Source organism: Lathamus discolor, chromosome 5, assembly GCF_037157495.1.
Source record: "Lathamus discolor isolate bLatDis1 chromosome 5, bLatDis1.hap1, whole genome shotgun sequence".
Lineage (NCBI taxonomy): Eukaryota > Metazoa > Chordata > Aves > Psittaciformes > Psittacidae > Lathamus > Lathamus discolor.
In genome coordinates this window covers 50,779,042-50,792,320 of record NC_088888.1, presented here as the reverse complement: position 1 = coordinate 50,792,320, position 13,279 = coordinate 50,779,042, and the positions used below count along the sequence as shown (strand labels likewise).

Sequence of the window (13,279 nt, the reverse complement as noted above, 5' to 3'; positions counted from 1 at the left end):
ACACAGGCTCTCCTTCCTGCTCAAAAGTAAGCATCATCATTAGCACCAGCAGATCTCTCTTACCTCTCTGAGGTGCTGGACACAGGGACAATGGAATGGGGCACCCCAAGAGTTCACCTCTGAGAAATCCTCAGCCATGCTGCACATAGAGCTGCCATCTCCATACCCCTCACCTGGGGTCCTGCATAGCTCTGTCCCCTCTCGCCTACTACTCCATCTCTATAGAATACCTCAGATATCTTGGGCTGTAAACACAAACACAGAGATGACACACACGTGTTTGCCTCCTGTACATGAAATATATACAGAAGTCTCCCATTGCCTCTAATGCAGGGTCAAAATCACCACCTGAAAGAAAATTCAGCTCGTTAAAACTGAACCTAGACCAGAACCAGGTGGGGGAAGGAATCCATCCACATCCACTAATCATGTAATATCCCATCTGCTGTTGCTGAAAACGCCTGCCCCCAAACTAATGAAGCATTCCACAGCTTTTGGGTTCTTTCACTCTTCCAAACAGGATTTGTTAAAAAAGAAAAAGAAAATTGGCAGAATGAAACACGCACTGATAGAGCTCCCAGCAAAATGTGTGACGGGTGACTGAAACACAAAAGCAGGTGTTCTGCTGCCACCATATGGTCATGACTACACCTACGGCAGAGTTTTAAAATACAGAATATTTGTGCTTCAGAATACATCAATACAGTAAGCCTGTCATTTTTATGCATTTCCTTAAGTCACCTCCATCTGGGGGTACTTGCGCCAAATCTGTCTGATGACCAAGGTCCCAGCGTGTTATAAATCATACAAAAAAATAAGATTGCATTTTCTATTAACCCCAAATCTCTTGTCGTTGTTGTGCTCTGCAGCACAGCAATTCAGTCTTTCACATCTCATCAGTATTCGTTTTTCATCAGCTGTTTTCATATTTCAGGAGGTGCCTTCCCCCCCAGCAGCCCTGTCAAAATATTCCAATGACTCATTACCTATTCCCAAAATACAGGCATTTACGAAACTGTGATATTCAGCTCAAAAATCAAAAAACAAATCACGAAGGGCTGCTGGAAAAAATTCAATAGCAATGTAGCCAGCTCATGGTGGGGGTGGTGTGCATCCAACTTTATTTCTCCTTTTGTGGAATAAGAACAAGTTTGTGAGACACTTGATTTCTTAATTGTTATTAATATTATTATTATTATTATTAAAAAAAAACAAAACCAAGAGCTCTGCAAACCATAGAATTACAGATCATTTTGGGTTGGACCTTACAGATCATTGAGCTCCAATTCCCTGCCATGGGCAGGAACACCTTCCACTAGACCAAATGAATGAAGAAAAGTTGCCAGTGTTTTACATTTTGGTGACAAATACTTCCCAACAGTTAGTTTTCTTGGGAGTCACTTTCAGTCTTTATTAATGAAGAATGACACTGTCTGGGATGTAGCCAAATCTTTGTGCAGGGATGTGAAAAACACCAGCGCTGAGGCTTAGGCTGTAATTTCAATTTCAAAACAGTTAGAGAACAAGTCTCTGGATGATTCAGCTGCATACCATAAAGCAGGTTATAATTAAAATGTTTGTGTATCACAAAAATTTCACAACCTCATGGTTTAATACCACTTAGTAGATTAAATGTACCGCCTCAAGCCTTTAGGGTGCTGTTGCTTTATTCCTTGTCTGATACCAATGAAGTGCAATATGGATTGGTACATGGACCATACTGTTTATAGTGGAAACTGGCTGACTCCCATCACAATATCGGCCTCACACTGTGCTTGCCACTTTGTCCCTCTAGGTAATTCACAAACCATAGGTACAGTCATACATCATCCTTTCTCCATCTCCCTTAGAGGAAGAGATGTTTGAGACAAGAATACTCAAAAAGCTTTAGGATCAGTAAGATAATCAAAGTTGTCTGTTTTGGGATGGATTGACCGTGGAGTCCATGCTGAGCTTCTCATCCAACGCAAAAGGCTGCATTTAACATTAGCATTTGAGATGACTTTTTCAGCTGTCACAGATATTACTTGCCCAAAGTTCAAGAAAAAGATGGCCACAGTAGCAGCCTGTGCTCTAGAAAGCCATTTTTTGGTAACACAAGTTACTATAATTTATTTTACGCTAAAATACTTTTGTTGATGTATGTCAGTGCTTTATTGTGATGGTTTTGACCTCAGTGAAGAACTCATAGGAATCCTTTGCTCCCTCCCTTCCTATGCCCGAGGCTTTCATCCCACCAAATGGCAAGTTCAGATCTCTAATAAGCCAGCAATTGGTCCACACCAATCCAGACTGTAGTCTTCGTGCCACCCGATGAACGCGTCCCACGTTGCTGGACCACACAGTGGCTGCCAAGCCGTATTTCACATTGTTGGCCCTTCTAATCACTTCTTCTTCTGTATCAAATGCTACCACACATGTCACAGGACCAAAGATCTCTTCTTGCATGCAGCAAGATTCATCCTGCACTTCAGCAATAACTGTGGGCAACATGAAATAACCTTTCTTGTTGCCAGCTGGGAGATCTAAGGAATCCACTCCCTCTCCACAGAGCACTCTGGCTCCTTCCGCCTGGGCTCTCTTCACATAGCTTCTCACCTGTGAAAGCAGCAGGAAAACATCATTGCTAAAGGACACCAAGTCCTAAGGGTCCAGCTCTCCAGTTTGGACAGAACAACAGGAGCCCCTGAATATCTCCAGCTGGATCATGTTGCCTCTACTTTCCTCTGAACAAGAGGGTCATTCGCTAGTTTTAGTTGTTAAGTGGCTGGAAAAGTAAGGCTGGGTATTTCTTGCTGTAAAAGAATTGTTCTCCCTCCCCAGACACCAACCTAGCAGGAAACATTGCTGGCCCTTCTAGCTAAGTATTTTCAAAAGGGTAGGATCCCTGGTGAAAACATAAGTGGTCCCAGAGCCTCCCTCCCTTCTTGCAGGAGCTTGGGCAGTTTGCTATGTATTCCATACCACATCCACTCCAAGGGATCAGTAATATTTTCCTACCTCACAGGCAGACATGTTAAAGGTTCACATGCCGTTGGGATGACGAAGTCACAAATGCTATAGAAAATCTCACCAATAAATAATTAAAGCTGTTTCCATGGCTGCTGCTATTGCATGCTACCTTGAACACATATCACATGCTGTTGATCTGCTTCTGCTGTTTTGAAATCATTGCCTGGTTTCTCTCCCTATAGAAACACCACAGAGATACCACAGGGCGTCTTTTTTGCCTTTTAACCACCTTGGTAGGTTAGACTCGGAAGTCCTCTGTGGTGCCACAGACCTCGGACCTCGGGAAGTGGGTGTTTCTACCACTCTACTTCAGAACAGGCCTGGAGAACCTGCTGAGGCATCAGGAAGCATGACAAAGGTCTAGCTTTCTCTCTCTGCGGTTTGCAGTCTGCTTCTTGCTTATGCTGATGGTGTCAGATAGCTTTGGGATACGAGCATCTGCTCTCCTGAACACTGTCTGACACCATAAAAATTAATTTCATATAAGCCACTGAAACAGACTATGTCTAACTGTGCGCCATCTTCAGCTGCCCTCCACACATACGTGATTCCAGATTACTGAAAGCTGTCCTGGGAAACTATGTATTGTACTGCCCAGAATTTGTCAGTGATATAAAACTGACTTTTACCTTGGTAACTAACTCACTAGGCACATAAGCGATCATAGCAAATGCAATATTAAAATCCATGAAAATGTTGCTGAGCTCTAAGATTGGTTAGTATAAATTCCAGATTCAGAATTAACCATTTTGAATTATTTCATTAAAACAGAAAGAAACATTTTCTTGTCATTTTAAATTATTTTCCAAATAGAATTGATTTTTCCAAAGTAATCATATGATCCCAGGCCACAGGCAACAGAAACCCTATCAGAAATGTACCCTTGAAAGACTTTGAATCATCCCTCATAGCTAACCCTGGAGAGGACATGGTCCTTCCCATATACCGCTGAAATCACCTTTTGTAACCCTCTAAAAAATGAGATGAGATACGATCACAAGCTGAACATAACATCATCACCTTTTCTAGGTGTTCTTTACTTATTAGTGCTCCCACGTTGACTGTAGGATCTGAGGGGTTCCCAGCCTTCCACTTCTTCGCCTCTGCCACAAACCTCTTCAAAAACTCACTGTATATGCTTCTCTGAACAAAGATCCTGGAAGTGCAGAGACAGATCTCACCCTACCAAAAAGAAATAAACAAACAAGAAAATCAACAATATTAGTTCATATTATATTATACTATCGATGAATACCAGAAGTCACATCCCAGAATGAGATTTGTTTCCCTGCATCCTCAGGAGCACAAACTACATTCACCAACACTGCAAAGTAGTTTTTTTTCACCCTAACAGTTTAGGATTCAATTCAAAGGTTTGTGCACACACACACACTTAAAGATACACACACACCACCTGCTGCAGAGAGGGTTTATATGCTACAGAGGTGGGAGGCACCTGGTTGGCAAAGCTGGACTTCAGGGTTGTGGGGATGCATTGGCTTAAGTCAGCATCATCAAAGATGATGGCAGGGTTTTTGCCTCCCAGTTCCAGCGAAAGCCTTTTGCAGTGTGGAGCACTCTTCTCCATGATCCTCTGGGCAGTCAGCGTACTCCCCGTGAAAGAGATGAGAGGCACATCGGGGTGGCAGACGAGGGCTTCTCCTGCCTTGGCGCCTGTTCCAAACACCACATTCACCACCCCCTGAGGTACCCCTGGTGGGAAGAAAGGCACCGATTCCTCTGATCAGTCAAGCTTGCCTGAAATCCATCATCAGAGATCCAGTTTTAAGTCATTGAGGGAAGAAGCAATTGTTCTAGTTTTGCTTAATGGTGCATCAAATACAGCCACGACACAGTCATCGAGAGCTGATTCTCACTTTCTTATGCTCTCATGGTTCCTCTGCTGTCACCACAGACTTGGGACACCCTTAAGTGGAGTGTAGGAGGGGGAAATGAAGAACATGAAGATTTTTCATGAGAAGATAGTGGAAAAAAAAAAAAAAAAGGGGCAATAAGTGGGGTGGGGAGATGGAATTTTATGAGGACAGGGAGAGTCTTCTGCGCAACACTCAGCTACAGCAAACAGTCTTTCCCAAAGTCTTTGAGCACTTCCTGATTTCTGCAACCAAAAAATGGTGCACAGACAAGCATTTCAACTCCATTCCCCCTCCCCAGCATGCTATGGGACTTACCTGCTTTCTCCAAGAGCTTACACATCATCCAAGCTGTGACAGACGTCATCTCGCTTGGCTTGGCAACCACAGTATTTCCACATGCAATGGCAGGAGCTATTTTCCAGGTCAACAAATATAGTGGCAAATTCCAAGGACTAATTAAACCAGCTACAAAGAAAAAGCATAAAAGACAGGAGTTCAGTCTCCTGGGATACAAAGCTTGTTTCTCTGACCTCAACCAATTCAGATTTATGAAGCGCATTTGGCCATGGCTTTTATTTCCAAACAATTGTACAACAAATTTGCAGCTAGAAACATTTCCCATAGGCAGATAACTTTAAAATATTTGTGCAAATTATCCTAAAGTCCATCAGCCAAACTCTCTGGGTAGGTTTTACTGCTTCGGGGCAAAATCTTACATTCACAGGAAGCTTTTCAATGTTTTCTAGGAACGTTAATGGGAGGTTAACCATAACAATAATTTACATCAGCTGCTCTGCAGTAATATTCTGTGTTAGCAAACAGCAAGTTAAGTAGCCATGTGTTAGCTTAGATCAGTTGCTTCCTGTTGCTCTAGAGAGCCTCCCTTTTACCCCCTATTCCCCCAGTTTTAACATTAAATAGGGCATGCATAACATGTAATGCGTATTTTCCTGATAAATTTTAACCGAACTTCAGACTTCCAAAGGTTTATCAGTGTACACACTGTTTCCACAAATTGCTGAATGACCAGAATGTTTTCAATAATTGCCTTTGAGAATATTTTCACCTTACATATTTATAGGAAACAGTAAAAAAACATCTGTAATTTCTAGGTATGACTGTTCACAAATACCACAGGATTTGGTGCTATTTGATGGAGCAGATGCAGTGAGTGGCTTTTCCTTGTGAGAGTACTTCTACCAGTACTTATGTCCTCCACTGATCAAGAAAACTTACAAATGGGTCCTCTCCAGGTTAGCCAATTTTATATTTTAAACAATTCAAGTGTGAATATTGGACATTCATATACACGAGATATTAGGAAGAAGACCTTTACTGTGAGGGTGGTGAGTCACTGCAACAGGTTGCCCAGAGAAGCTGTGGATCTCCTGACTCTGGCAGTGTTCAAGGCCAGGTTGGACAGGGCTTTGCACAACCTGGTCTAGTGGAAGGTGTCCCTGAGCATGGCAGGGGGTTGGAACTGGATGATATTTACAGTCCCCTCCAACCCAAACTATTCTGTGATTTAGATAAAACACCTGATCATGGAATCATTACCACTCCATTACCGGTCAGCTCACCGTATTTCTGAAGCATTAGCAGCATCTAGTGGCCAAGTTCAGCAATTCCCCAGGTAAAAGTGGTTTATCCACCACGTATGCACTCGTGACAGGCTGAAATGTCTACTACTGCTTCCCCAAACAGGAGGAGGAACAAGCTCTCCCTGCAGGAGCATCTGAACTCCTGACTGCTTCGGAATGCCTCACTGATCCACAGCAGGAATACCTACTTACTCCCTGCTGCCCCATGTACAAAACATAAGAGTGATTTTGAGAGCTACCAGATTAAACCAGGTGCTTTTTGAGGCATCTAAGCATTCTTTTTAACATGAAGTAGAAAAATTGGTTTTACACAAAGTTGCTCACGCTTAGCGGACTAGTCGTGCTTAGCACACAATCCAGAGACAATAAATGCTCTTTAAAAATCCTCTTTCGTTGTTGACCCACTGCTGAGGCAGACACTCTGCCAAGCTTTTCAGCATTTCAGGAGCACCATACCAACTCCCACAGGGGCCCTCGAGGTGTAATGCACACAGCCCATGGTTGCCATCTCGGTGCACTCTGTCACATGGTGAAGGATGGAAGAGGCAAAGAATCTGAAGTTGTACACTGCCCGAGGGATGTCCACTGTTCTAGCAAACGTAAGAGTTTTTCCTGAAACAATAAAAAAAGCACACTGCTGTGTCATCACAGGCATAAACAGGGCTTTAAACTCTGCCCTGAAAACCCATTCATATGGTTTTTAGGAAATGCCTTTTGTCCTGTGACCAAGTAATCCCCAGCACAATGCAAGCATAGTCAATGACAACATCTTCCCTGATGTACTGCATTCCAAACAACCAACAGCTGAAGTCGAAGTAAGTAATCCTGAAAAGCAAGAATGGCCCAGGAATCCAAAATCAGTGACTTCTGATAAGTTCATGCACATCAACTCCAGTTTGTTCTGACAGGTCATGCCATACTAGAAATTTGGACCATACCCTCCATTTCAATATCAAACAACACACATTATATTTGAGATCAACAGTTCAAATTTTTACCCTGGTCCTTTGACTCTGCTTTTGCAAAAGCTTCCAGGTCATGCTCAATTAGGTCTGCCAATTTGCTCAGGATCTGAGATCTTTCCAATGGACTTTTTAAGGACCAATTTGGGAAGGCGTCTTGGGCAGCTTTGACAGCAGCTTCCACCTAAACAAGCAAAAGATGGATGGTGAATGCTAATGAAAGGCCTTAGAAAGAATCAAACAATCAGCAGATGAATTCATGTTTGGGAGGCTTATAATCCAGATCACATTGTTGGAAAGACTGCATCTCTTCTGAGTTATGACTATTGACAGCTTCTCCATTTTCACTGTCTTGGGATACTATCCCGTAACTCAAGAAGCGTTACTGAAACTGAGCATCTAGAAAAGAAACTGCCACTGTAACTGTTGCTTTTCTCTAAATTCCAACAACTAGTGGGCAACCCTCCAGACCTGGAGGAAATGCCAGATTAGTCAGTTATCACCAGGCAAGTGCCACCGGCCAAACACCCACGCAGAATCTTGCTTCTCAAGGGGGAAAGTGCAAGAATCTCCCAAAGCAAATGCAGCCTCAATTTAAATGTCCACCATCCTTGCAACACAAGACTTCAGCCACACCAGGCAATGATGAAAGTAAGGGGTTGGGGAAGGAACGAACTGTATGGCCTGCTAGCCTTTGATTTCCAATTCCTTTTCCATGGCTGGTTCAAGCAAAGACTAAGAATATACTTACAGAACAGCACTCTAATATTTCCATCTCACCTGATCACAGCTGGGAACCCATTAACAACCTCACCAAAACAAAAATAAATAAAAGAAACCATTCCTTTCTAAACTCTTGGGGTTTGGTCAGTTCCCTCATCAGATACCTAATGAAGTCTACAGATATTATTAGTGTTATTATATGCTTCTATATAGATGCTTATCTGTCTCCTAAGTATTTTGGCTGAGGTGTCCATAACTGTTGCATGGTCCTTCAGCCTGACCTCCCTGAATAGTGGCAGATTACCAGCATTTTTCTGAAGCAGACTAGGCTTCAAAGGATTAAAATTCACCAGAAAGCTTTCTCTCTCATCAGTAATTTCCTCTGGGCTCTTAAATGGAAGTTACCTGCATCTATTGATTTATAAGCAGCTCCTTTTTTGTGTTTCCAGTCCCTCACATTATTAAAGATGGCTCCAACATCCTTCCATATTTTAATTAACTACCCTGTTTCCCAGCTTTTGCTTCATATATATCACTTCTTATTGCTTCTAAGTCTAATATAAGCACCAAGGTGGGCTTTTAGTCAGAGCTGTTTTAGCTGCTTACCCATCATTTTTGCTCCTGATTTTCCTCAGCTTTTGGAAATCTTCCCAAGTCAATAATCAGGAGGATGCTGATGTAATATTAATCAGATCATTCTGACCTCTCCTAATTTTGCCATGTTGCTGGTTCCTGTGTAGTCATTAAAGGCTCTTTTCCACCAATTCCGTAAAACAGCTCCAAATTCATTCCTTCACGTTGTGATGAGTGTAATCAAAAAAACACCACGAAATAACTAACAGACACTCCAATGGTATTTTACTCAAAAGGGCACAAAAGTGGGAGAAAACCCCTTCCTCCCCATGCATATGAGAACTTATGATCTCCCTAAAAATAAGGAACAGAGTCTGAGGGCCAGAATGACATTGGTATGGAGGGCAAGGTGGAAAACAAACCAACTCGCACAAGGTCACTCAGACCGCTGGCCAAGCTCAGACCTGTACTCTTTCAACTGTAGTCGGACAACCTACTGCTCAGGTGCCGACCAGCAGTGGGCTGTGAACCACTGAACAGCTGGAGCAGGGCCAAAGCAGGCCTGGGAAAGGGGAACTGCAGCTTCTTGAATGAGTCAGGTGTGGATGGCACAGTACACTGTGAAAAGGTTCACCCTCTGTGAACCACACACCACCTTTACTAATTAAGTTGTTCTTCCACCCTCCTGTCATTAGGTGCCATTGTGGTGCTGCTTCTCATCTGCCCTGTCCTCTCTGGCCTTTCGTGCTTCAAGAGGGGACTGATAAGAAGTTAAGGCTATCTGCATTGTTAAGCCAGTGGTTTTAGAAGGAAGATGATGTTACATTTTCACAGACAGCAGAAAATTAGCAAAGGAAGGAATGAAGTGGCAGTAGACTGATCTTAAAAAGAAAAAAGCAAGAGGAAAAAAGGAGGGAGATTGGTACAGAAGAAAGAAAAGAGCATACAAAGGTTAATCAGTTACTTAGTTTGCCTAGCAAAAAGCAGCAGAGACAGTCGAGCCACAAAGAAAACACATGTAAGAATTCAACTATGAACTTGTGTGTCTGAAACACTTCCTTCTGCTTTCCTCTTTTGCACAAAACAGACAAAGAACACACAACCCAGGCCTATCGTAAAAGGTTGATACTGAAATATCCCAACCTGCCCTCAGGACATGATGTTTTGCTTTCCCAGGAGATGATGCACAGGAGCAAGGTTCTTTAAAGAGACTTCTTTTATTTAAGGAGATATTTGCCAGGACTAATTAGCCCTCACAGCCTGTCACTGGAGACGCAGAGCACCTGTTCGGCTTGCTTCGAGTGCTGCTATTTGGAATCTAACACGTTGAGCTGCAGGGAAAATTAACCCCTGGAAAAAAACCCAACCCCAAACATTTAGTGGATTTGGCAGAAATAAACTGAAATGGCCAGTGCAGCTGAACTGCTGTTAAATTCCATGGCCAGCGACAGATTTGCTATCTGCCTCTGTTCTGCCTTCTAACCTTCCACCAAAATGAACCAAGAAAGAAGTCCAACTGGACATTAAGCTTTGCTAGAAACCAGCATCCCAAATTCGCTGTTGAACCTGGGTCCAGATGATTAATTTGCTGTCTCTAGATGTCCTCTATATAGTACGTGATTGCATTTTCCCCTGAAGCATATTCCATCAGTCACCAGTGGACACCAGCTCTGCAGAGCCCAACCTACTTGTATAGCTGTCTAAAGGCAGGAGAGTAAAGCACTTGGCAGGTTTACAGGTGTTTAAACCAGATTCCTGCTGCTACACATCACCATTAACTCAGAAAGCTGAAAGAGCCATTGCTCTTTAGTATATTTGAAACGTATCCCCAGGATGGCCAGCAGCCTACTTCTGCTAGGCTGTTCTGGCATTCTCACATCTCTCTATTTTTAATGATTTTGCAAATGAATGAACAAGAAGATTTGCACCTGCAGATCAAAGAGAAGTCTCTTCAAGCATAATTAGGGTTGGAATGAACTTGCACCAATGAATTTTAGCAAATCCAGCCTGTTACTCTTTAACCCTTGGTCATCATCATCTAGCAAATATTTACCCAGTTGAAATTACAGTGCAAAGTTTTCTGCTGAGAGAAGCAAAGACAAAAGACATCAACAGGACTGAAATCCAAGTGAAGGGAACAGCTACACACAGTAGCAGTTTGTTTGTAAAAAAAATGTTTTGAGAATACTTGTCAAAATCATCCAATCCCTTTGCCTTCTAAGCTTTCCCACTTGTTTCTTTCTTCAGTAAGTCTGAAACATTATGTTGGACACACTTGTAGGTCCATTATAGAGTTGCATGAAGGAAAGTGCAGGTCCCCAGATGAATGTCGCATTGCCCGTCCACAACTGCAGATGTATAAGGTACCAGTCAACATTCATCCCACTGGAGAGCACACGGCTAGGAAACACTACATTGATGTAGAGGACAGGCTGCATTACAGAAACATACACTCATCACAGCCATTTCATCACCTCACTTAATATCCAACTGCTAATACCAAAACCAGAGCGATCTGAAAGCTGTTTACCATCTTCACGGAAGAGTCAGCAAGCCAAAATTCCTTTTAAATGACCACTGCAAATCATCAAGACACTAAGGAAGAACACAGCTGTATACGATGCCTCCAAGGTATTTTACAGAAGAGATCAAGAAACCCTTTTCTCTCAGATTGTTTATACTTACAGCTTGTCTAAGTATTATTTCTAACTTGTGTACAAGCCATCTCCTATGTGAGCTGAAGGAGCTTCACTGAAGCTGTGTTTATTTACACCAGCCTCGGATCCTGCCGGTAACTTTCTAACAGCAAAATACAAGAAAAACAACAGTTTTTGCTGCCGCTGCAGCAATAGCTTACACAATGCTACAATACAATCAACAACTTATATAAGCATTCAAGTCTCCAGCATTTTTTTGTTCTCCCACCTTCAGTGTCTCCCACTCAAAATATTAATGTTATGTGCATTAAACATTTTCAGTTCTTTACACATCTGGATAGTACTCACCTCCTCTTTGCCACTGTCTGGCACCCTGCAATAGACATCACCAGTGGACGGATTATAGGAGTCTATGTAGGAGGAACAAGGCACAAATTTGCCACCTATAAAGTTTTCCAGCACCAAGAGATCCTTTGAGTGAGCCATCATTAGCCGCTTGCTTATTCTGCGATTTTTTTCTGCAAGGCATCAAGTTGGATTAGTAGGTCTGTATGTATATTTGCACAGCAAGTCTGAACTCCTCCCCCTCTCTCCGTTTTCCCTGCACCACTCACTCACGAGGGGAAAAAACCCTGGCAGTAACAGCAGAAACGAGGAAAGGGAGGGTGGAAATTAGTGTTTCTGTGACACTCGGCTTTTTTCTAGGAATTGAAGCAGGGAGGCAGGACCAGCTTAGTTGTTAGCTCCTGTCTATACGAAATGAAGTACTAAAGAAGGGAAGAAAAAGAATAATTTGACAGGGAAATTTCTCCCTGCATCAATTCTTCAAGCTACAGTCTGAAGCCCTTTTGCCTCAACTATACAAAATAATTCAACACACAAACACCCAGCCAAGGACCTGCTTCTTATCACCAGCAGAGACAGAGAAGAGACACCTAGACGACCACATCTGCGGCTCATGATCATTGCTTGTCACCATCAATACTTTTCCTTGTAACCCCAAAAACAATGCTTCTGCCAAACCAAAATATTTTAAACATAAGAAGCGCTCTTTTTTCCACCAGTATCCCCAAACATCAAACAATACAAGCAGCTGAATGGCCCTTCAAGAGTTGAGAAGCACAATCCTACCTGGTACACCCTGTTGTATGTTGTCAAGAAACCCAGTTTTTAAAAAAGAAGCAAGACAACAGCTTTACTGCTTTCCCTTCCATATATATTCCAGTGGAAGTTACCTTACTATAGAGAAGCCTGTTACGTATAATTAGGTTTTTCTTTAACTTCCCAATAACCTGCCCAGTAAGAGCTGTATAAAGATATTTTTCTCCAACAGAGCATGCTTAAGGGTATCAAACTGCTCTAAGACTGCATGCCAACTTCTTGCATTCCAGAGATACTCTACATCCATATTAGACAGCAGTGTGTCATCACCAGGAGATTGTGAATACCTCAATCAGCAGTTTTTAAAGTTCTTGCACCCTATACCACTGCCAAGCCACCATATTCCTTGTGGATCAATGTGCAGATTATTTGAACAATGGTGATACATTTTTGTTGCACAACAGATCATTAATGCATCAACCAACTGGTGCCTCTGGGCAGAGTTCAAGTCAGTGCTGAAAGATGGTGCAGTCATTGAAATTGGATTAGGTAATACCTCCAGCTCTCCAAAGTTACAGACCAGGAAAGCATGAAGTAGCTTTTTGCTTGTCACGGAATAGAGAGTCTCAAAACCCAATGTAGGAAGGGTTATCAGAAGTTCATTCTGTATCACACTTCCTTATCCACAAACAGCAAGGAATTTACTGAAGTCTTAAAACTGAAGATATATTTCTTCTGCCTGTAGCACTTCTGCTGAACCCTGACATTTAAGG

The 13,279-nt window shown here is 42.5% G+C and overlaps 1 protein-coding gene and 1 long non-coding RNA gene across 2 annotated transcripts in view; both read right to left on the bottom strand.

Annotated features, from left to right (window-relative positions):
• LOC136015199 (uncharacterized) overlaps nucleotides 1–77 on the bottom strand; it is a 33,722-nt gene extending 33,645 nt beyond the window's left edge. The window contains exon 1 of the long non-coding RNA XR_010613101.1: nucleotides 64–77. This is a non-coding gene — a long non-coding RNA (uncharacterized LOC136015199). The remainder of the gene's footprint in view (nucleotides 1–63) is intronic.
• A 1,015-nt stretch (nucleotides 78–1,092) lies between these two features.
• Nucleotides 1,093–11,989, bottom strand: ALDH8A1 (aldehyde dehydrogenase 8 family member A1). The gene is made up of 7 exons (XM_065680826.1): nucleotides 11,754–11,989; nucleotides 7,489–7,636; nucleotides 6,947–7,102; nucleotides 5,205–5,354; nucleotides 4,469–4,725; nucleotides 4,033–4,194; nucleotides 1,093–2,598 (listed from the first exon to the last, which is right to left on the bottom strand). The coding sequence occupies exons 1-7, from the start codon at nucleotides 11,892–11,894 to the stop codon at nucleotides 2,146–2,148; spliced, it is 1,467 nt and encodes a 488-aa protein (XP_065536898.1). The 5' UTR covers nucleotides 11,895–11,989; the 3' UTR covers nucleotides 1,093–2,145.
• Between the last annotated feature and the right edge of the window lie 1,290 nt (nucleotides 11,990–13,279).